The sequence below is a fragment of the Chaetomium strumarium genome (genome assembly GCF_033439665.1).
Source record: "Chaetomium strumarium strain CBS 333.67 chromosome Unknown B0T15scaffold_3, whole genome shotgun sequence".
Taxonomy (NCBI): domain Eukaryota; kingdom Fungi; phylum Ascomycota; class Sordariomycetes; order Sordariales; family Chaetomiaceae; genus Chaetomium; species Chaetomium strumarium.
In genome coordinates, this window is record NW_026944431.1 from 1,856,852 (window position 1) to 1,877,339 (window position 20,488).

Genomic DNA, 20,488 nt, shown 5'->3' on the forward strand with positions numbered 1-20,488 from the left:
AGCTTGTATTGTAAACAGCGCGTGAAGTATCGTCGTTAGACTGGGAGAGCAATGACGTTGTTTCCACTGAAGCACGTTTGGGGGGTTGTTCCAGGCGCGGCGCGGGTCCAAGGTCTGGGTCAAAATTGGGTAATTGGGTAAGTGGGCGGGTGGTCAAAAAAAGGGGGGAGCCTCTCTTTAAAGGCTAACTCAGCCCGATCGATCGATCGTTGATAACTACCTAGGTAATAATGAAGCGAGACCGGTATGACACGAGTCGAGCACGATCAATATGACGAACAATTTCTATCAAGGTGAGGAAATCAAGAATCTCCCTGTCCTCGATCTCGGATCTCGCTGGGGACCCCATTGTGGTGCGCCTTCACTGCCCGCCTCAGCCCGCCTAGCTTGCTGTCGGTCTGTGCGAGCGATTCCAGGTTCCCCACCCAACTCAACTCCAGCTGAATGTGACGCAGCTTCAGCACCAGCTGAGAGCCCCGCCTCAACACGTCCCACTGAGCTCAAACGCTGGAGGTGACTGTACCCTCGCCTTTAGAGGATATCACCAGGAGCGCAGGATGGATCTGAGCAAACCGAGAAGACGTCAAGGAGTCTCAACATAGGTATGGCAAACGGTATGCTCCGAAGTGAATTTCTCTTCTCCCGCTACCGAAAAGGCACTGCTTGGGGCTAGGGACTGCCTGGACTCCTCCCCTGTTCACGCCTGAGCTTCCATAATCAAACCCAATCCTGCCGGCGCATTTGGCGACTCAACAATCGTCGCATGCAGATTCCGGCCTACCAGATTCCGGAAGTCCAAACCAACCTCGGAGAGCATACTGGCATGCTCCTTGGCGGTGTCCAAGCATCGCATCCAAGCCTCGCTACCCTCCTTTTCGCCGCTCAGCTGCCGTGCAAGGATCGCATTGAAGGTGTCTACCTCCTCCTTCGCCCACTTGACGCAAGCACTCATCATCGGTGGCGGGAAGCAAGCCTGGAAACAGTTGACGGTATTTCGGATGACGGCGAAGTAGACAAAGGAGATCTCCCAGATGTACTGGTCCAGGTTGCCCTGGAAGATGCATTGCCTGTGCATGTTGTTAGCCAGCAGCTCTCAGGTGACCAAGTGCGTCGTAGTACTTACCTCGACCGCTTCTGGATGGTTTCAGTCCGCGCTTCCAGATATGCTTCACGCGCCCGGTCCTCAAAACCAAGGCGAGCTAACCAAGAGACGTTCTGCTTCGTCTTTCGCTGCTGATTGTGGGTGCTAACAAGCTCTCGAACAATCAGCGTCACCAACTTGGCCCGCCTCTCATCAACCTTGAACGAGATGAAGTCCTGAGCAATGACATTGTTCTTGAGCCCGTACGCCAGACCCTTCAGCTTCTCTATCCGAGCAACAGCTGGCTCGATTTGCTGAAGCGCAATGTTGATGTCCAGCTCATCCATCTGGCTTTCAACCCAACGAAGATTCTGTTGCTTGCCGTCCACTTCGATCAGCATGTCCTTGATATCCGAGAGAGTCTCGAGGAGCTCCGCCTTCTGCAACAGACCCGGATCGCGCGAGGCGAAATAGTTGATGGTCTCCTTGGCCTTATTTGTAGCCTCTCTCTCAGATTGAACATTCCTCCGCAGCTCTTCCACACGCTTCCGGATGTTGAGAATGAGCGCCGCCTTCTCCGGGTCCTCGGGCTTTTCAGTGCGGTAGATGAAAGACTCGTTCTGCCCGCCTCCCCGGACCATGATAGCATCAGCAAGCTTGTTCCTCCCGCTCGAGGAGTCGCTGGGTCCGGCCATGTCCACAACCTCCATGTCTAGCAGATGCCAGCATCGATCGGCCACGAGCTTTGTGATGGGGCCGCGGCTGTCAGCAGCGGCAGGACCGTCAGTCTTCCGCTTCTTGCGCGCGGCAACCAGCAGGTGGTCATTCAATAAGAAAATCTGCATCACTCTTCTCGACCGGTAAGTCGCGTTGTCCAACTCAATCCACGGCCCTGCATTCTGCACGACGTGACGGCCCGCGGTGTTGGGGAGGAACTTCTGAGATCCCTCCACATTTTTGTACAAGGCCTGCATTTGCGAGCTCCATAGCGCGGTCCTATCGGCAACGGAACTCCGCTTGTCCCTCCTGCTCATACCCGCACCTATCTGGCCACCGAACCCCGTGGGTTCGACGCTGTTAGAAGCCGACCGCAGAGCAGTGGTGTTGGCCTTTAACTCTGCCATCAGATTCCGGAGAGTGCGCATCTCGCCCTTGAGTTTCTCCGCCTCCTTGCTAATTTTGATGAACTGCGTACGGTTCTGGTAGACGTTCTGCTGCAGGTCCGTCGATGCTCGGCTCTTGAGCTTCCGCAGCGCGGATTCGTACTCGCGGATCTCGTCCTCGGTTGCCTCGCTGAGAATCTCGGCGACATATTGCTCAGGAGCGAGACCAGGGTCTCGGAGCACCCTCACATCGACTCGGGGTCCGGTGGTGCCTCCACCTCCGCTTTCACTACGTCCTCCTCTTGACGGCGGCGGTCGGCGGTCTTGTGTCTGAGCTTGCGTATACTGTTCGAGACTGGGAAGTGCGGGTACTGGATTGGCGGTCGGGTCGAAGTCAGCTGGGATGTTGTTGAAGCGAGTCGAATACCGTCTTTTGACAAGGTCTGAGGTCTGGGATGGACGCAGATTGTCAGTTACGTCTCAACTGCCTCTATTTGATAAGGATAAGGAACTCACCTTCGCGCTGCTCTGTGGCGGGGGACGCGGACGAGGGCGAGGACCATCCGCGGCAATTGAAGGCCCAGAGGGTGCTCTCTGTCCTGCATCTTCCTGTAGAATGGGCCCGGATATCTTGATAGGCGCACGATTCTTCCTCTTTCCTCCGCTCCGCAGCGATATCTTGGATCGTTCCTCAGACATGGTGCGTGAACCCTGCGCGCAGGAAATGCTATAATGAGACTCAAGAGAAGCGGCCTCCAACGGACAGCTCCTTGCCAAGTCGTAATAGTGTGGCAATGTCAGTCGAAACCCAGAGACGTCGATGCCGAGGGCTGCACCGCCTTGTCGAAGTCGTCCAAGGTCAGAGTTGGTGTTCAGTTTCAAGAGCTGCAAAGGAGTGGGACCTTGTGGGACTACGGACGGGACAAGGACCCTAGGGCATGTGGGTCGTTGCCAATCGCACGGCTTGCATGGCTGGGGTTGCTGGGCTACTTGGTCCGTGCATACTGGCGTCATTGGCCAGTCCAACTCAGCCTAACGCTAGTTAACAAGGAACGCGGCCTCGGCCGGCATCAGTGGGCTCAGAAAAAATTACTGTACCCGGGACGGTATTGGATTCCGGACTTTGAGTTGGTGCTGCATCTTTCAAAAACAACAAGCAACCACTAAACCCTCGCCGTGTCTCATTCCTGCCCGATACCCGGCGACACCAGCGTAATACGCCCCAGACTAGAATATCATAATGTCGACAACATCACGAACCGCTGTCGTCGCAACCGCGACCGTCGCCGCAGTTGCTGCGGGCGTCCTTGGTATGACGCCTATCGCCCACCAGATACAGCCCGCTCGGTCGTGACTGACTCTTACCCGCCTCAACCACACTAGCATACGCGGCCTACTTTGACTATCGCCGGCGTCACAGTCCCGAATTCAGGAGGCAGTTGCGGCGCAGTCAGCGACGGCAAGCTCGCGCTGAGAAGGACCAGGCTGAGGCCAACCTTCAGGCGCAAAGGCAGGCAATCAGGCAGGCTGTCGATGAGGCTAAGGAAGAGGGCTTCCCCGCAAGCGCCGAGGAGAAAGAAGCCTACTTCCTGGAGCAAGTGCAGGCCGGAGAGATCATGGGCGCGGATCGTACGTTTCTTGCCCCTGTCGGCGGACGGTTCATCGGGTGACGGGAGCATTCACTGACACTTCGGTACAGCTTCCAAGGCACTTGATGCCGCTCTCGCCTTCTACAAGGCTCTCAAGGTCTACCCGACGCCTGGGGATCTGATTAACATTTACGATAAGACAGTATCTAAGGTGAGGACGCTCACCTTTAGCAGGATCGCTAGGTGGCCTAACTCCTACTTACACTCCCTGCACAGCCCATCTTGGACATTCTCGCGGAAATGATTGCATATGACGGAAGTCTTCGGATTGGAACATCATACACCGGGCCCGCTGGCGTCGATGTGGCGGAACTGATGCGCGAGATGGGCGCCGTTCCCGGCGTCGGCCTGGATTAGACAACCACGCTTCAACCGAAGACGGGGCTGCAGAGCTTTCCTCCGCCTTCGGGAGACGAGGGTGACGCTTGGGTTTCATCCCACCCTTCATAGGATCGGTAGACTCCGGTTTCAAACACCACAGAAGGGTCTCGAGGTAAAGTTCCGCGGCCTTTGGCTGTATTGTATTATACGACGTTGTCCCCTCTCACTGGTGCTGACCCTCCGGAAGAGCACCGCCATCCGAGGACTCGGGCGGGAGGGACGAGAGCGCCGAGTGTAAGACGATGTTTTGTATACATGAATGGATCACGGAGATCGGCGGGGACTCGGCTTAATGACAACATTGCACTTGCAGGAATCAAACAAAGGTGGCGCACGGATCACATAGATATTGTTGCCCTTCCGGCCTTGTGGATTGCTCCTGACCAATCTATGTAGCTTCGATGGGCCGCCCTTTCTTATCCACTCTTTGATCTCGGGGATCAAACCCGCCGTTGCCCCAAGTCGCCCATGCAGGAGTTGGAGGACCCATGTAATCTTCCGGGCTGAAATCCCCATCGGGTCCCTTCTCCTCCAGAAGCTGGAAGAACTTGTCATAGTCGATCAGCGTATGCCACTTCCCGTCCACCTTGAAGCGCTCACTCGCGAGCAAGATACAGCAGCTGTGCGCATGCTCCGCAGCAATGCCGTACTTGAGGCCCCGCTTCAGCAGCGCCTTCTCCAATGCCACGACAAAGTCGCAGACCTCTTGGTAGAAGGGCACGTTCGCCATGGTCAGCCCGGCGTTGCTCGATGTGGATGTTCCGCAATAGGTGACACCCTTGACTTCGACGAAACACGGCAGGCCCTTCTCCACCAGATCCGCATAGCCCTCGGCCTCGTCCTCGACGTTGAACCCCTTCACCAGCGTCAGACGGAACACGGTGCGCTGGCGGAAGCGGCGCTCGCGAAGGATGTCCAGACAGCGCTGGAAGCGCTCCCAGAAGTCACGGTGCAGCGGCCGGTCGATGCGGCGGAGCGACTCGCGGTTGGAAGCGTCGATGCTGACGTACAACTGGGTCACATGCTGCAGCGCTGCGAGTTGATCCGGGTGCTGGGCGTTGCAGACTAGGAAGGATGAGATGCGCTCGGCGTGCAGCATGCCCAGGAACTCATTGATGTGCGGGTAGAAAATGGGCTCGCCGACCAGTGATAGAGCGCAGTGCCGGATGCGCATTGCCTCGGCGAAACGCTCGGCACGGACACCGGGAACGCCGCGCATCATTTTGATCTTTTTGTAGTGGTTTTCCTTCACGCCGTCGAAGATCAGTTGCGGCGGATCGACTACCCACCGCCAAGTCGTGCCTACCGGATTCGTGCCGTGTCGCCAACAGAAAACGCACTTGTTTGAGCAGGAGAGCGAGGGGGTTGTCTCCATGCACTGGTGGGAGTTGATGCCGTAGAAGGAGAATTTGTAGCAGGATCCTCGGCCACGGAGGGCTGATTTCGTCCAGCGGCAAATCTTAACCCCTGAATGGGATCCGACGATCGAGTAGCCCTGCTTGGTCAGGGCCGTGTATGTGGGTGAGTTCTTTGGCACCATTTCCTTAATGGTGACAGTGACAGTCTTCTTGACTTGCTTTCCCTCGGTAGTGAAATCAATAGCGAGCGATGCCGCAGATTTTCGTGCGGAGGTGTCGTCTGATCGCGATAACTCCATGATCCGACCCAGATCCTCGACATCTTCGATACCGTTGGAGCCCCTTTTTGCGCCCTTGGAATTAGGGGCCTCCTCCCACTGAACTTCACCGTCGTCTTCTGCCTCTCCTTCGTCATCACTCTCAAGCGGATCTCCCGAGCCGGGAACGCCGTCGCCTAGGTGTCCAGTCTGCTGCAACTGCTTGAGCACATCCGCTAGCCCAGTCGTCCATTCCAATAACCTCTCTTTCCCATCCCTCTTCCAATCGCCCATGCCTAGCGGATATGCACGCTTCCGTCCGCTCAGCTTGGCCATCCACTTGTCGACTTCCTTGGCCTGGAAGCAGAACCCTTCCTCCTCGGTCGGCCATCCTTCCCTGTCGCCGAAACCAAAGACTGAGTAGCCCAAAATTGGGGCCAGCGGAGATGTATCAATGCGGAAGTCGTGGTGGGTTTCCCGGAGATGCTCCAGGAAGCTGTCATTTATGCTGTCGATATTGTAACTGGGGATTATGAAGAGGTAAAAGAGGTCCGTTTGCTGGCCATCGACTTTGGGGGGTGAAATGAAGTATTCGTCGTAGTCGACCTCGGCCAAATCGAGCACTCGTGGTGCTGAGAACGCGGAACCCAGGTGTTTCTCGGTTGAACATCCAAGGGTATCTGCCAATTCCTGCGCGAATGTCTGAGTGATTTTCTCTGTGCTCCCGGTTAAGGAAGAGTAAAACACCAAAAGCTGGATCCTGCGCGTCTCATTTCCGGCTTCTGTGCTGCTTCGCGCCTTCCTGCCGATGTCACCCTTTATCCTTTTGGGGCCTTGCTGTGACACCTTCTTTTCGTTTCCTGGCCCGTAGCTATGTAAAGTCTCGGGATCCTGGCTCGTGATATCTGTCTTTATTTTCTCGTCGGTGCTGTCACTCCTATACTGCAGAACCTTTCCGTATGTCTCTGGCAAAGCTACCAATCCCTGCCTTTTCTCTGTCGAATGCAGGTATATGCGAATCAAGCTCAATAGGAATAAGGTAGCCAGAATGGTTGGAATCCGATGTCCGTGCCAGAGCTCGAGGACATCTGTGTGCGCAATGTCAGCCCCAACCAAGTCCTGCAGGAGAGAGGGTCAGGAGACGACGTACTTTGTACAATCTCCTCCATTGAAAAGGAACTCACGCCCCGGCTGTCGGGGAACATGGCTGCTCGATGCTCCCTACAGCAGTGTGGTCTACAGTATGCAGCACACTCGGAAATGGTTCAACCCGTTCAAAACCGAAAAAGTTTTGGAGGGGTCCCAGCGCAATGCCCCGCATGAACGATAAGTCGTCAAGTTAAGCTTATCATGATCTACCTTACGGTATCACGATACTTGTAACACTGCACATTTGTATTGTACGCAAGGTAAGCTCAATAAGTACAAGTACCCCGAGTGCAAGATAATAGGTAATACTATAAGTTATCTCAATAGGTTATGACTCGTACCCTCTTTACGTAATCTGGGAGTCCATCTTGAGCACTGCTGTCCTGGTCATATAGTTATGTGAAGAGAACGAGCATTATCCAAAGTCGGTGGTTGGTTATTACGCCGAGTGTCTTGCACCTCGGATAGTCTTGCCTTCGCGTCAGCTCCGCCCTCGCCCGCGTTACTCCACGACAGCCAGCGTCATAGGAGAATCCAGGGGCTGCTTGCAGGAAGATTGTCGGTTGCATGCGCGGTGTTTCCTGCTGAGCTACGCTTGATAGTCTCTACGTACTAGTACAAGTAGGTACTACTAGTAGTAAGTAGCTACCTTAGGTATTACTACTAGTAATAGCTAGTACAACGGTCGGGCGGAGTGGGTCCCCGGACTGTGCTAGAAGTTCAAGGGCGGGGCGTGGGGGTAGCTTCCCCGCGGGAGCTTCAACGATAATCAATCCCCGATAAGCTCGTGCAAACGGTTCGCATGGAAAGCATCCCAGCTACACTGTACCATCACTCGAGAACTCCAAGAGATAATCCCAAATAGCTCTTCCGCAATGCCGGCGCCTCTCAAGGCGGCGATTCTGGTCGTTTCGACAACAGCCGCGAAGGACCCGTCCACTGACGCTGCCGAAGCCGCGCTCCGAAATGTCTTCGAGCAGGACGGCGACGGTCGGTGGGACGTGGTCGAGGCTAAGATTGTAGGCGACGTCACCACCCAAATCCAGCGGCAGATCATGCTCTGGACAGACGCCGCAGACCCCGTGAGCCTTGTCGTCACCACCGGCGGCACTGGTTTCGCGGTCGCAGACAACACCCCCGAAGCCGTCTCAGTCCTCCTTCACAGGCAGGCACCGGGCCTCGTCCATGCCATGCTTGCTAGCTCACTTGCCGTCACACCTTTTGCCATGATGTCTCGTCCCGTGGCGGGCACCAGAAACCAGACAGTCATCCTCACGGTGCCCGGATCGCCTAAAGGAGCCGTGGAGAACTTGAAAGCCATCATCAAGACGCTGCCTCACGCCTGTCTACAAGCCGCCGGCGCCGACTCCAGATCCCTCCACGCTGGCGGTGTGAAGAAACTAGAGCAGGAAGCGGGTGTAGGCCCCGGCAGCGCCCATCACCACCCAGAACACGGACACGAGCACAGCAACTACCATGCCCATGCCCACTCCCACTCCCACACACACTCCCATTCTCACACCCACGGACACGGCCACGGCCGCGGCACTCTCGTCCGACACACAAACCCGGCATCCAACCCCAAGTCGAACGATCCGTCGCTCGGGCCCAGCCGCCGCCACCGGGAGTCACCCTATCCCATGCTCTCTGTTTCGGATGCCCTCGCCCTCATCGAGCAACACACCCCGGGCCCCACCACCACAACCGCCAAAGTAGACTCGGCGCTCACGGGCACCGTCCTCGCTCAAGACGTCCGCGCGGCAGAGGACGTCCCGGCTTTCCGCGCAAGCATCGTGGACGGCTACGCCGTCGTCGTGCCACCCGGAGGCAACATGCGCGGGGTGTATCCCGTGGTCGCCGTGTCACATGCCTCTCCGAGCTCCAGTGAAGAGGAGACTGTGCTGAAGGAAGGGGAGATAGCGCGCATCACGACGGGCGCGCCGCTCCCGCCCGGTGCGACGTCGGTGATCATGGTGGAGGATACCGTGCTAATCTCGCAGACGGAGGATGGGCAGGAGGAGAAAGAGGTCGAGATCCTAGCAGAGGGGGTCAAAGAGGGGGAGAACGTGAGGGAGGTGGGGAGTGATGTCCAGAAGGGCGCGTTGATTTTGGGGAAGGGGGAACAAGTCTCGTCGGCCGGCGGGGAAATCGGGCTGATGGCGTCCGTGGGGGTCGGCGAGGTACAAGTGTACCGGCGGCCGGTGGTGGGCGTGCTGTCGACGGGGGATGAGATTGTGGAGCATGACCGGCCCGGCGGGTTGAGGTTGGGAGAGGTGCGGGATACGAATCGGCCGACATTAATCGCCGCGGCACGGGAATGGGGCTATGAGGTTGTCGATCTGGGCATTGCGAGGGATAAGGTGGGGACCCTGGAGGAGATCTTGCGGGATGCGCTGCGCCAAGTTGATCTCGTCATCACCACGGGCGGCGTGTCCATGGGCGAGCTGGACTTGTTGAAGCCCACCATTGAGCGGTCCCTGGGCGGGACGATCCATTTTGGGCGCGTGGCCATGAAGCCTGGGAAGCCGACGACGTTCGCCACCGTGCCTGTGAAGAATAACGCGGGCGAGAGGGTTTCGAAGGTGATCTTCTCGCTGCCCGGCAACCCAGCCTCGGCCCTCGTGACCTTCCACCTGTTTGTGCTGCCATCTTTGTACCAGATGTCGGGTATCTCTCCGCCACGGTTGCCGCAAGTGCCCGTAGTCCTGGCCCACGACTTCCCGCTGGACAAGGCGCGGCCTGAATACCACCGGGCAATTGTTTCGGTTGGCAACGATGGTGTGCTGTCCGCCACCAGTACGGGGGGCCAAAGAAGCTCGCGTGTCGGCAGCCTGAAAGGGGCCAACGCACTTCTCTGCATGCCCAGTGGGCCGGAGCCCCTGCGCAAGGGGGCCAAGGTCGAGGCACTGCTCATGGGGAACCTACGGACCGAGGTGTGATCAAGCCGTGAAAGCGAGAAATGCAGTGTGAGATGACAAAAATATAAGCCAAATGACATACGACCTGACAAACCTCTTCTGTACACTTGAGCTTCTAGACCTTCTCCAAAATATGATGTTGCCCATGCCCATTGACTGTCCCTGTCCTTTCTCCTAAACGCCGTTGATGGAAGCTACACAGACAAGGTTGTCGCCGCGTCTGAAACCCTGACAATGCCGAAGATACGTGGGCTGGTCTAAATGCGGAGGGCGGAGGTTTGCCCAGCGCCAAAGTCGGTTGCCTTGTTAGACACGAGCAGGCCCATGATGAGACCGAATAGGCCCAGGATCGAGCTGAAGATCTCAATAACCAGCATCTTGACGAAGCTGTCCAGTTGTGTCAGTTACGCTGTTCGTTGACGAACCACGGGACTGGAGAGAAACATACAGCGTAGGATCGGCAGCGTCCGCCAGCGCGGCGCCACTCCCGTTGATACCGACAGCAACGCCACATATCAGGTTGCACATGCCCACGGTGATGCCGCCCCAGAAGAGCGCGTAACCGGTGTAGTAGCTGTCACCCGAATATGCGGCCTCGCCCTGCACCGCATTCAGCTTGGCCGAGAACACGATGGCCATGATGACGCCGTAGATGGCGACGACCTCGCAGAAGATGATGGAGATCAGGTTCTTGGTGCGGATCCGCGGAGCCTTGACGCCCCCACCGAGAATGGATGACCCGGTGATGAAGATACCCCTATCAGTTCGAACGTCAAGTTACTATCAGAACTCGAGACAGCGGAAAGGTAATGAGCCATACCAGGCCGCCCCAACCACCGAAAGCCCTATACACATCGCAATGCCCAGGTCTGCCCAAGCGTATGGCGAGACGGATTCGAGGAAGGCGCCGACCTAGAGGTTTGTCGAGTAAGCATGGCTGCACGTCGTGTTGATATCGTGGGATCGCTCGGAAACCGTCATACATTGAAGGATTCACCGCTGCCGGTGAAGAGCATGTCTGGCGAAGAGACCTCCTGTTAGCTCCGAGCGACTCAAATGAATACTACGGCTTGCCCTTCGGAAATGCAACTCACAAGCTCCCACTATGGCTAGGGTAGAACTTATCCCGCTGACTCCGTATTTCAAACTCATCTTGCCGGAATCTGCGCAGTTGTCAACCAGGTGCTCGGCGTAATCCGTGTGTTTCGTTGTCTCAAGCTACGTTGAATGGATGTTCCCAACCTCCCATTACTTGAGTTTAGACAGTGCCGCCAACTGCCAAGGCCGTTGCGAGCCCACAGTCACGTGACCGAGGCTTCCGCGGACCCGCCGAGCGGCAACAACACTGCTTCACTCGCCCTTCTTACATACAACTTACATACAACTGACGCTGCAAAGAACCAGACGAGAAGTATGGCGTCCGCATCGACGAATTTCTACGATCTGTATCGTCATGGGAGGTAAATCGGAACTTTTAAGAGTTTGCGCTCCCCTGCCTGCCGCTCTTCCAATTAACCTTTGTCCACACAGCCTCGGTGTCTCCCTGACCGATGCCCTGGACGAGCTCATTGGCGATGAGCGCATCGACCCCCAGCTCGCGATGAAGGTTCTCACCCAGTTCGACCGCATCATTGCCGAGACTTTGCAGGAAAAGGTCAAGGCCCGGTTGACATTTAAGGTGATTGCTCCCATTTGCAATATCTGGGATGCGGCTAGGCAGGGCGATGGATAAACCGGCGACGTGGGGGACTTCACACTGGATCCAGTGCTACACTTACATGGCGTTGTTCTGGGCGGACGACATGAGTCGAAGATCAATGGGCAAGGCTAAAACCAGGTCTGCAAACAGGGCTCGCTCGACACTTATCGGTTCTGCGATGAGGTCTGGACCTTCTTGATCCGCAACGTCTCGTTCAAGCTCGACAATGGCGGCCAGGCCGTACAAGCCGACAAGGTTAAGATCGTCAGCTGTAGCGCGAAGCGAACAGAGGACAAATAGACACTTATCCGTGTGTCCGAGCATACTGGCGAAGGGGATGTGGAGAGGGCAGTCATCACTTCGGTTGCGTTATCACTTGGTTAACGGAATTCCGTGAGATTGTCATCAACCATGCGCTACCTTCTATCTCGAAATATCGGTTTCTGGGTCAGGCGTTGGCATTGGTCATGGGAGCGGGACGGCGTTCTGGGAGCTCTGATGGATTCCTGAGAAGAAGGTGACACTACAGGGACTCACTTATGATTGTGAATTATCAACAGATGAGAATTCCTAAAGAACCTTGAGGCAAGTGCTTGTTGGCCATCATCATGGCCGGTCTTGGTTGGCTAGCTTCCGACTCTGTGATATAACGAGACAAGTGGCCCTGATTCAGACAGCATCACTAGTCACGTCATGGTCATCATTATCTACAATGCGAAAGCCATAAGTGGATTTTGTATGTACAAGTTCATGCCTTACGTCTTGAGTGTTGTTGATGTTCTCATGCACATGAACAATTAGACCGTCATGAAAGGCTTACCCCAGGTACAGTTACTTACCGTAGTTATAGTGTATTGTAATGTACAATACATCCTATCATTACGCGGGGCTCTCGTGTAAATACGTATTTACACAGTGTTCAGGGTATAAATGCACGAGCCTTAACCATTACAGCGAAATAGGGATATCACTTGTTTCAACAGGCTGCGAGATTGCAGACAGCCTGAGGTTGATGTGATACATATACGGATAGTAAGAACGGACCGCTTCCGGAGTTCAACGCCTGACTTCGATTGCATCGCTACCCGCAGTTCTGTCATTGGTTTGCGCTTCGGATGTTCCCGTTGGCAATCAACGTCCCGTTCAATTCAAAGCCTCAACAAAGCCCCTTGGCCCGAACCCGGCCAACCTGCCGTGCAGCTTGTGCTTACTACTCGGCCAAACGTCATAAATTCCGTACGGGAACTCAGTCCTCAAACAACAGATGCCAACGCTTCGGCCGCGCAAGCGCCAATCTGAGGCGCCAACAGCCACTACCAGGTCGGAGGGTGTAATCACCGCTTCCGCTTCCGCCGTCCCTTCGCCTCCAAACATCGTCAACCGGAAAACTCCCGGGTCAGCCGAGGGTGAAAAGCAGGCCAACACAATGAGTTTGCCAGATGAAGAACGGCCGTTACTAGGCGGCCCGTCTGCCGAGGATGCCGAGGTGTCGCCAGCAAGTTCGACCTGGACGAAGAGGAACCAGTGGATTGTATTTGCCTTGGCCAGCGGAGCATGTGCTGCTTTCAATGGTGTATTCGCCAAGCTGTGAGTCTGTGCATCATGGTCAACCGTGATGTTGAGCTTGAGGCTAATTAGGGGGTTCCCTTCCGACCTATCTACACAGCACGACAACGGAGCTCACAGCGGGATTCTCGCTGGCGATTGCTCGCATGTTGGACCTTGAAAGTATTGAGAATATTATTGAACTTGTTGTCCGAGGTGTAAGTCTTTCATTCCGGTCCTTTGCATATGACAATGTGTTGAGACGATGTCTCACCCCGGTTGTGGGTTCTACTACACATGATCATACCTGGAATTAACACCTGAACCAGACATTTTTCGGATTGAACCTTGCATTCAATGGTGTAGTAAGTTCTTTACTTCCCTCCGTACAGTATTTGAATTGCAATTCGACGCTGCATCGGGGCGGCATTGAACTGCGGCCATTTCATAGGACTGTATAAAGCTAGCATGTACTAGTAGCTGCCGTCTAGTCCCTCTCCCCGATCTCTCCGCCTTAGTTCAGGATTGTCTAACCTTCGCCTCCAGATGTGGACACTTTTCACAACCGCCCTTGCCCGCGGCCATTCGACGACCCAAGTCTCTATCATGAACACTTCGTCCAACTTTGTCATCACTGCCATCCTCGGCTTCGTCATCTTCTCTGAAGCGCTCCCACCGCTATGGTGGCTTGGCGCGGCCATGCTTGTGGCAGGGAATGTGATTGTCGGGAAAAAGGACGAGGCTGTCTCGATGAAAGAGGATGAGCTCAGTACTGAGAGAGCTGTGCCGGTTTCCCCATCCACGGACGGGCTCAGCACGGTTCGGTCAGGCGGAGGAGAACAAACGGACAGGGTCCTTGAGGGACACGTGAAGAATGAAGACGTACTGGATTTAGGGACAGAGGGGGGGAAATGATTTCAACTACAAGGCAGATATCTCAATAGACATTGATACCCATTTCTGTAAGCGGGAATATTGGAACTAGGTGTAGACAGCCACCAGCAATGCACGTCCAGATCTCTGGCCTACTTTCTCTGACGAGTGTTGGCCTCTTGGTTGCTAAATACCCTGTTCTCTTATAAAACATTACATTAAATAGCTTATCGTTCATTTGCCAACCACCGTACCATTTCCGACGCTGGGGTCGCTGTAGATGGACAATACATCCGTGGTGTTCTTGTAACTAACACCACACTTCTCCGAAAAGCCATCAAACATTGCTACTCGTTCTTGGACATACTTCGCAAACCCGTTCTTGGAGCAGCTGTTTCCCGGTCCGTCTCCGCAACCCGGCAGCTCTTGCGACGCACTGTTGACGAGGACTCGATAGTAATCGCCGTTATCGTACCCGTAGCTCCCCGTGCAGTTCAGACGCTCGATGGCGATGTTGCTCATGAATGGCAGGACGTGGGAGCTCTTCCAGGCGCGTCGGTAGTTGATGCGATCCAGCGGCATCGTGTCGTTGATGGTTGTCTCTGTACCACCGATATCCGAGTTGTTGAACAGACCCATAGCGACGAGCACCATCGGAGGCAGCTCACGGTGGGTGAAGCTCACGTACATGTCCTCAGCAGCCGTGTCGGTCATCAGGATGTGGGCGGTAGCGTTAAACCAGGGAAGCCCGACCGGCCCCGACACCTGGTTGCCATACCCAACGTTGTAGTGGTACCGGATGTCCTCCGAGTACTCCCAGGCTAGCCAGTCATTGGGCGAGAACAGATCGAGGTCGCAGAATGGCGACTTGCCGCGGACGACGGTCTCGTATCCACACAGCTCCATCATGCCATAGATGTCATCCGAGGTGAAGTTGAATCCAGGTGCCAGAGCGTTGAGGCGAGCCATGATAGGCTTCGTGAACCTCTCCTTGTAGACAGAGGACTGGTCGCTGCCGGCAGAAGATGAGTATGCCGGACAGCTTTTATAAGGGGTCAGGCTATCAGCGCCGGCCTCCTTGGACTCGTATATGCTGACGACATTGATCTGGTTGTCGTCCGTCTCCAGTCCTCGCACAAACGACCGTGCCGACTTGTAGGTCCTCTCTGCGGAAGAGGTCCAGACTTTGGACGGCGGGCGGAGTTGCGGGTAACGAAGGTCGAGGCTGACGCCCAGTTGGGTCGCCTCGAGCTTGCCGACCTGAGTCAACAATTCTGCTTCTGCTTCGGAGAACGGAGCAGTCCAGTCCGCAAGGAAGTTGAGTGACGGTATTTTGGACCAGTCGATCGCTGTGTTGTTTTCCAGCTTCTCAACAAAGGGCCCAATGTACTCGTCATAGTCGTAGTCATTGGCGTAAATAGCTGCATGGCGGTTCAGATACGCGACGCGAGAAGGAGTGCAGCCCTGCGGTGGCGCGGGGTCGGTCGGCGGATCTTGAGGCTCGAAGTACGGCGCTACACCGCCCAGGTGCTCCAGCGGGTTGAAGGAGTAGGTGGAGTATAGTGTCTTTCCCGAAGCGAACTGCGCAAAGGGCAGGAATCTTGAGACTTGTACGGCGCGCATATTGTCGGTGGGAGGGGGGCAGCAGACGCAAACGTCGTCGGTGAGCTTCTTTGGGCGTGGAGGGGCAAGAAGTCAGAGGCCTCTACCGGTGAGAGCGATGAGGAAGGCATTTTGTAGTTTCGACTCGGGCCCTGTTCCTGAACCATGGCCAACATTACGTCGTTATAAACCAGATGTTAAGAGCGATCACCGGTCAGAGCCAGGTAGCTTTCAGTGTTATGGTTTGCCAAGCTTGGCGCTGTCGTCATTGGTTTAAGCCTTGGGCAAGCTTTTGCGGCCAAGGAGCCACGCGGGAGCCCCACGAAGCTTGCCATCCCCACACGGAATGGAGCGCATCGTTCAGGCACGTCCTGATTTAGGATTTCGTTCTTGTACAATACAGTAGGTAGCCTTGTGTGGTGCCTGGCACAGGATGCCAACTCAAGGCATTGTTGACATAAACCGCTGCCAATTAAATTGATTCTTGAGGACAGGGGAGGCACGGAGGGAGGCTTCCTCTAAATCTGCGCCTACACCAAGTCAAGCGGGTGTTGTCAGACTTGACGTTATTACACCCGTTCTATAGGCATTTCACATACGTCCGTACACAAGCCCGATGAAATTTCGTTAGAACACTAGTGGTACCGGATGTCCCGACGATTAGAACGCATGAACACCCTCCTTATTATTCCACTGAATGCCTCAGTGTGACACTCGTCTCGACTAGAGGGGCGATTGGTATTACTATGTTAAGGTGAAGGGGTAGGAGGTGAAAAGACAAGGAGAGAACCAGAGAGAACAGGATGATGGATACAATGCCCCATGGTAACTACCTACTCTGTAGTACCTTAGGCACTAGGAAGACGGATACAACAAGACCCCCAGGAGGTGTAAGTTATCCGTAACACCCACTAACGTACTTTATCGATAAAGCCAATGGTAGTCACGGGTGGGTCCTGATAGTCTGAAGCCAATGATGGAAATCATGAAGTATACACTACTCCGTAATAAACCACCGACAACCTGAAAACACACACTGGTACGAGCTCATCATGGTGCGCCTTAAGGACCGCTACCTCCTCGTGAACATAATTTACAGCGATGTCCCGCCGGGTCAAGCGAAGGGGGCCGTGCCAGATTTGCTCTTATACAATCAACCCACTAGCAGCGAGCTGAGACCCCAGCACTTGCTCAAGGCCATTCGCAGCGAGGTGTCCGCGCTCTTCGGCGACTGTGGTTTAGGCGCCATCGACAAGAGTCTTCAAGGTCAGGTCGAAAAAACGACTTTCTCATTCGCGCTTCTACGCTTCGCTAGACACAAAGCATGCTAACCACACGAGCAGTAAAATACCTCTCCCCAGCAACGTCGACTTTGATTCTCCGGGTCTCTCGCGCTCACTATCGCCTCGTCTGGGCCGCGCTCTCTTTCATGGACCGCGTTCCAGTTAGAGACGGCCGGCCATGCGCCTTCCGCGTCGTGCGCGTCAGCGGCACCATCCGCAAGGTCGAGGAGGAAGCCGTGCGGCGCGCCAAGCTGCTCGTACTCGCCGCCAAGGACGAGATGGCCGGCAAGAGCTCCTCGAATGCATTGGGCGCTCTCCTGCGGAGCGATAACCAGGTTCGAAGTTTCGCGGTGCTGGATGCCCCCAACCCACCGGTGTCAGAGGCTGGGGACGACGTGATCATGTCTGATGACGGATGATGGGGCGATTGCGTTTCACTTCTTTTTGCGCACCACCCGTATACCGCTATCAGCAACTGGCGGCTGCGACGAAACCTCTGGGACGTCTCCACCCGAGGCCGCGGTAGCTGCCTCTGCCTGCGCCTTCCGGAGCTTCTCCTGCTCCTCCTCCTCCTTTCTCTCGAGTTCGTCGTAGAACTCCTTGTTGTCGACCCATCGCTCCTGAATATCCTGGACATCCAGCAACGACGATTCGTTCCGCATCGCTACCTGCCAGATGGTATCATTACTGCCCTCGGCTCCGCCAAACACATATCCTCCCGCCCGATCGATCACGCGCAAGAGGTGCATCATACTCTTCTTGTTCTCCACCGCCAGCACCTCAAAACTGACCAGCCCGAACCGGTCCACGAGGTCGACAATAGCCTGGTTCAGTCTCGAAAACCTCTCACTTCGCAACGCCGGCGCCTCGGCCTCGAGAGACGGGATGAGATGGGACAGGTCTTGGACCTCGGTGTAGAAATCGAGGTTGAACGGGAGCGGGTCATATGAAGCGATTTTGTCGATCTTGGTCAGGACGTTGATGTGCGGGAGGTCCATCTGGAGCATGGCGCGTAGGGCGAGGAGGAGGTTGGAGATATAGAGGGAGGGCTGGGTGAGGCAGAAGCAGTCGGACAGGTGGACTGCCACGAGCTGGCATGGTGGTTAGTGAAGAACATGCGCATCGACGCAATGGTCGGGAGCGGAGACATACCCTGTATCCCAGCTTCTGTATCCTATAAATGATATTTCGTAGTGATGTATGGTGAGTGTAAACCTCTACCTGCCCCGGGCAGTCAAAGAGTACATAATCCTCGCCCAGCTCCCTTAGCCCCTCCTCAAGCCATTCGAAGTTGTGCTCAAGGTCTTGAAGTGCATAGATAATCCCGCCGTTGGGTCCGAGACGCTCGTCCGACATGATCTCCTCGAGCGTGACTAGGTCTCGAATATCCAGGGCGCACGGGTAACTCGTACGGTCATTCGCGGGGTCGAGGTTGACGACTGAGCATTGCCGCCCTATAGCGCCCATAAACTGGTGCACTTCCCGACAATCAGCTTAGCAGTCCGTATATGAGTAATATGAAAGGTACTTACTGCCATCGCAATAGGTGCTCTTCCCCGCGCCGGGACTGCCCAAGACGAGCTGTCCGAACGGCATATCTGACGTTGGTAGGCTTCTAGGTAAATAGTATCTGTGATAGATTCTATCGATGCCTTCGCTGAAGATCTGTCACAAATAGTCCAAGTTGTGAGGCGAGTTGGAGTCGAGAAGCATCTCTTGGGAAGCTTGGTTGGATGGAAGAAACCCTGCTGAGCTCCTATCCCATTGCCCCGCGCCCCACACGGCTGCCATGGGTGCCCGGCTGCAGCTGCGACTCTGCGGAAGTCTCAAAAGCCAAAAGTTACGGCGGTGAACGGTGGCAGAAACTGACCCTTGTTGATCCTCCTGTGTTTATTGGCGTTACAGAAGAGTAATCCGTACGCTACCCGAGCTCCATGCATTGATTAGGACCTCTAGCTTGCAGAAGCTATTACCTCCATCATTTGCTGATCTCCACTGAGTTCTCTTCGTCCCACGCGATATCGACACCATAATGGCACCAGGTACGCATCCTATCCTTCGCTGGCCGGTATCAGGTTCTCTCGGTGCTGACAAACCTGCGTAGCGACGCAGTTCGAGGTTGCCCAAGCGCCGAAAGACGCCATCTCAAGCCTTGCATTTGCGCCGCGCTCAGAAGCGCGACGATTGCTGGTTTCGTCATGGGATAAGAACGTGTACCTCTACGAAATCTCAAACGACGCGGAGGAGGCAAATCTATTAGGGACTTTCGAGCATCGCGCTCCCGTGTTAGATGTCTGCTTTGGCTCCAGTGCGGACGAGGCATTCACCGCGGGGTTGGATCGTCAAGTGAAGAGGTCCGTTGTCGCCTCCCACATACGCGTCCACAGCCGGGGGTCAGTTTGCTGATCTTGTCTGCGACAACAGGATTGACATGTCAACTGGGCAACAAACCGTCATGAGCAAGCACTCGGAAGCCGTCCGCTGCGTCGTATACAGCGCCGAGCACTGTAAGCATACCAAAACCCCGCGTGTTCCAGCTCACCACACAAAACAGCTGACGTCCCGTTCCTCCAGCCCTCCTCATCTCGGCCTCCTGGGACAGCACGCTCCACGTCCACAACACCGCCAATCCCTCCCAACCACCCATGACCATCCCGCTTCCCGGCAAGCCCCACGCCGTAGCGGCGAGCCCAAGCAAAGTAGTCGTCGCCATGACAGCCCGGCTAGTGCACATCTACGACCTACCCACACTCGCCGCGGCCTTGGCCTCTCCCTCCCAACCAACGCAGCCACCCCAGCCGTGGCAACAACGCGAATCCTCCCTCAAGTTTCTTACCCGTGCCGTGGCCAGCATGCCCAACGACGCAGGGTACGCGACATCCAGCATCGAGGGCCGCGTCGCGGTGGAATGGTTCGAAGATAGCGCCGAGTCGCAGGCCCGGAAATACGCCTTCAAGTGCCACCGGCAGGCGGCGCCCGAGGAAGAGGGCGGTGGTGACGTGGTGTACCCCGTGAACGCGCTCGCCTTCCACCCAGTGTACGGCACTTTTGCCTCAGGTGGCGGGGACGGGACCGTGGCTCTGTGGGATGCCGAGGCTAAGAGGCGGATGAGGCAGTATCAGAAGTTCCCGGACAGCGTGGCCGCGCTGGCTTTCTCGCTGGACGGGAAATACCTGGCCATCGGAGTCTGTCCGGGATTTGAGACAGGGATGGAGGATTATAGTGGGGAGGGGAGGACAAAGCTGTTTATTCGCGAGTTGGGCGAGACGGAGGCCAAGGGGAAGGGGTCAAAGTGAGTAGGTGGGTCGTGATATGTCTGGGGTACTGGTGTACTATGGGTATAAAAAAGTGGCTCACGGGCTTGGCGTTGGGTGGGAGACCTTGCACATTGATTTGTGTCTGTCCAATTTCGTGTCGAATCTTTGATACATATAAGATTGTTGATGACTGCCACATTTGCCGGTATGGCTGGCGAGCTAAGCACAGATCATGAGAGTGATGTGTTAAATCTAGCACAAGCCCTTCACAACAACGCCGCCTGGTCGCCCTGATATAACTACCTAACAGCTCGCAGTCTCTGACACACCACT

The 20,488-nt window shown here is 55.6% G+C and overlaps 9 protein-coding genes across 9 annotated transcripts; 5 read left to right on the forward strand and 4 right to left on the reverse strand.

Annotated features, from left to right (window-relative positions):
* Positions 1-364: 364 nt before the first annotated feature.
* On the reverse strand, positions 365-3,072 carry B0T15DRAFT_155894 (Cullin repeat-like-containing domain protein). The gene is made up of 3 exons (XM_062862052.1): positions 2,701-3,072; positions 1,124-2,634; positions 365-1,067 (listed from the first exon to the last, which is right to left on the reverse strand). Exons 1-3 carry the CDS (start codon positions 2,881-2,883, stop codon positions 698-700), a joined length of 2,064 nt encoding a protein of 687 aa, XP_062722646.1. The 5' UTR covers positions 2,884-3,072; the 3' UTR covers positions 365-697.
* Positions 3,073-3,424: 352 nt separating this feature from the next.
* B0T15DRAFT_395969 (mitochondrial outer membrane translocase complex, subunit Tom20 domain-containing protein) lies at positions 3,425-4,190 on the forward strand (the record flags this gene model as incomplete). The annotated part of the gene is made up of 4 exons (XM_062864805.1): positions 3,425-3,494; positions 3,568-3,813; positions 3,884-3,984; positions 4,050-4,190. The coding sequence occupies 4 exons, from the start codon at positions 3,425-3,427 to the stop codon at positions 4,188-4,190; spliced, it is 558 nt and encodes a 185-aa protein (XP_062722647.1).
* Positions 4,191-4,260: 70 nt separating this feature from the next.
* Positions 4,261-7,200, reverse strand: B0T15DRAFT_155999 (uncharacterized protein). The gene is made up of 2 exons (XM_062862053.1): positions 6,980-7,200; positions 4,261-6,917 (listed from the first exon to the last, which is right to left on the reverse strand). Exons 1-2 carry the CDS (start codon positions 7,032-7,034, stop codon positions 4,603-4,605), a joined length of 2,370 nt encoding a protein of 789 aa, XP_062722648.1. The 5' UTR covers positions 7,035-7,200; the 3' UTR covers positions 4,261-4,602.
* A 209-nt stretch (positions 7,201-7,409) lies between these two features.
* Positions 7,410-12,334, forward strand: B0T15DRAFT_573776 (uncharacterized protein). The gene is made up of 6 exons (XM_062870937.1): positions 7,410-9,911; positions 10,347-10,590; positions 10,720-10,814; positions 11,295-11,356; positions 11,427-11,574; positions 11,746-12,334. The coding sequence occupies exons 1-6, from the start codon at positions 7,854-7,856 to the stop codon at positions 11,893-11,895; spliced, it is 2,757 nt and encodes a 918-aa protein (XP_062722649.1). The 5' UTR covers positions 7,410-7,853; the 3' UTR covers positions 11,896-12,334.
* Positions 12,335-12,556: 222 nt separating this feature from the next.
* B0T15DRAFT_528463 (uncharacterized protein) lies at positions 12,557-14,168 on the forward strand. The gene is made up of 4 exons (XM_062869040.1): positions 12,557-13,182; positions 13,262-13,358; positions 13,470-13,505; positions 13,687-14,168. Exons 1-4 carry the CDS (start codon positions 12,860-12,862, stop codon positions 14,053-14,055), a joined length of 825 nt encoding a protein of 274 aa, XP_062722650.1. The 5' UTR covers positions 12,557-12,859; the 3' UTR covers positions 14,056-14,168.
* B0T15DRAFT_566519 (histidine acid phosphatase) lies at positions 14,169-15,782 on the reverse strand (the record flags this gene model as incomplete). Its single annotated transcript, XM_062870697.1, has 2 exons — positions 14,169-15,620; positions 15,761-15,782. 2 exons carry the CDS (start codon positions 15,780-15,782, stop codon positions 14,248-14,250), a joined length of 1,395 nt encoding a protein of 464 aa, XP_062722651.1. The 3' UTR covers positions 14,169-14,247.
* Positions 15,783-16,667: 885 nt separating this feature from the next.
* On the forward strand, positions 16,668-17,317 carry B0T15DRAFT_395811 (Rpp14/Pop5 family-domain-containing protein; the record flags this gene model as incomplete). Its single annotated transcript, XM_062864800.1, has 2 exons — positions 16,668-16,881; positions 16,956-17,317. 2 exons carry the CDS (start codon positions 16,668-16,670, stop codon positions 17,315-17,317), a joined length of 576 nt encoding a protein of 191 aa, XP_062722652.1.
* Positions 17,318-17,332: 15 nt separating this feature from the next.
* B0T15DRAFT_393761 (putative GTP binding protein) lies at positions 17,333-18,494 on the reverse strand (the record flags this gene model as incomplete). The annotated part of the gene is made up of 3 exons (XM_062864703.1): positions 17,333-17,989; positions 18,051-18,376; positions 18,431-18,494. The coding sequence occupies 3 exons, from the start codon at positions 18,492-18,494 to the stop codon at positions 17,333-17,335; spliced, it is 1,047 nt and encodes a 348-aa protein (XP_062722653.1).
* A 287-nt stretch (positions 18,495-18,781) lies between these two features.
* On the forward strand, positions 18,782-20,387 carry B0T15DRAFT_528475 (WD40-repeat-containing domain protein). The gene is made up of 4 exons (XM_062869041.1): positions 18,782-18,940; positions 19,003-19,252; positions 19,323-19,405; positions 19,473-20,387. Exons 1-4 carry the CDS (start codon positions 18,931-18,933, stop codon positions 20,192-20,194), a joined length of 1,065 nt encoding a protein of 354 aa, XP_062722654.1. The 5' UTR covers positions 18,782-18,930; the 3' UTR covers positions 20,195-20,387.
* Positions 20,388-20,488: the final 101 nt, after the last annotated feature.

Excerpts from the sequence above, each read along its gene's own strand:
- B0T15DRAFT_528463 (XM_062869040.1), top strand. The coding sequence starts at position 12,860 with ATGCCAACGCTTCGGCCGCGCAAGCGCCAATCTGAGGCGCCAACAGCC. Across the intron at positions 13,359-13,469 it reads TTGAACTTGTTGTCCGAGGT|ACATTTTTCGGATTGAACCT; the intron begins GTAAGTCTTTCA and ends CACCTGAACCAG. Across the intron at positions 13,506-13,686 it reads ACCTTGCATTCAATGGTGTA|ATGTGGACACTTTTCACAAC; the intron begins GTAAGTTCTTTA and ends CTTCGCCTCCAG.
- B0T15DRAFT_528475 (XM_062869041.1), top strand. Across the intron at positions 19,253-19,322 it reads TTGGATCGTCAAGTGAAGAG|GATTGACATGTCAACTGGGC; the intron begins GTCCGTTGTCGC and ends CTGCGACAACAG. Across the intron at positions 19,406-19,472 it reads CGTATACAGCGCCGAGCACT|CCCTCCTCATCTCGGCCTCC; the intron begins GTAAGCATACCA and ends CCGTTCCTCCAG.
- B0T15DRAFT_155894 (XM_062862052.1), bottom strand. The coding sequence starts at position 2,883 with ATGTCTGAGGAACGATCCAAGATATCGCTGCGGAGCGGAGGAAAGAGG. Across the intron at positions 2,635-2,700 it reads CGCCACAGAGCAGCGCGAAG|ACCTCAGACCTTGTCAAAAG; the intron begins GTGAGTTCCTTA and ends CGTCCATCCCAG. Across the intron at positions 1,068-1,123 it reads ACCATCCAGAAGCGGTCGAG|GCAATGCATCTTCCAGGGCA; the intron begins GTAAGTACTACG and ends CAACATGCACAG.
- B0T15DRAFT_573776 (XM_062870937.1), top strand. The coding sequence starts at position 7,854 with ATGCCGGCGCCTCTCAAGGCGGCGATTCTGGTCGTTTCGACAACAGCC. Across the intron at positions 10,591-10,719 it reads TGATGGAGATCAGGTTCTTG|GCCGCCCCAACCACCGAAAG; the intron begins GTGCGGATCCGC and ends GAGCCATACCAG. Across the intron at positions 11,357-11,426 it reads GATCTGTATCGTCATGGGAG|CCTCGGTGTCTCCCTGACCG; the intron begins GTAAATCGGAAC and ends TTGTCCACACAG.
- B0T15DRAFT_155999 (XM_062862053.1), bottom strand. The coding sequence starts at position 7,034 with ATGTTCCCCGACAGCCGGGGCGTGAGTTCCTTTTCAATGGAGGAGATT. Across the intron at positions 6,918-6,979 it reads AATGGAGGAGATTGTACAAA|ATGTCCTCGAGCTCTGGCAC; the intron begins GTACGTCGTCTC and ends TTGCGCACACAG.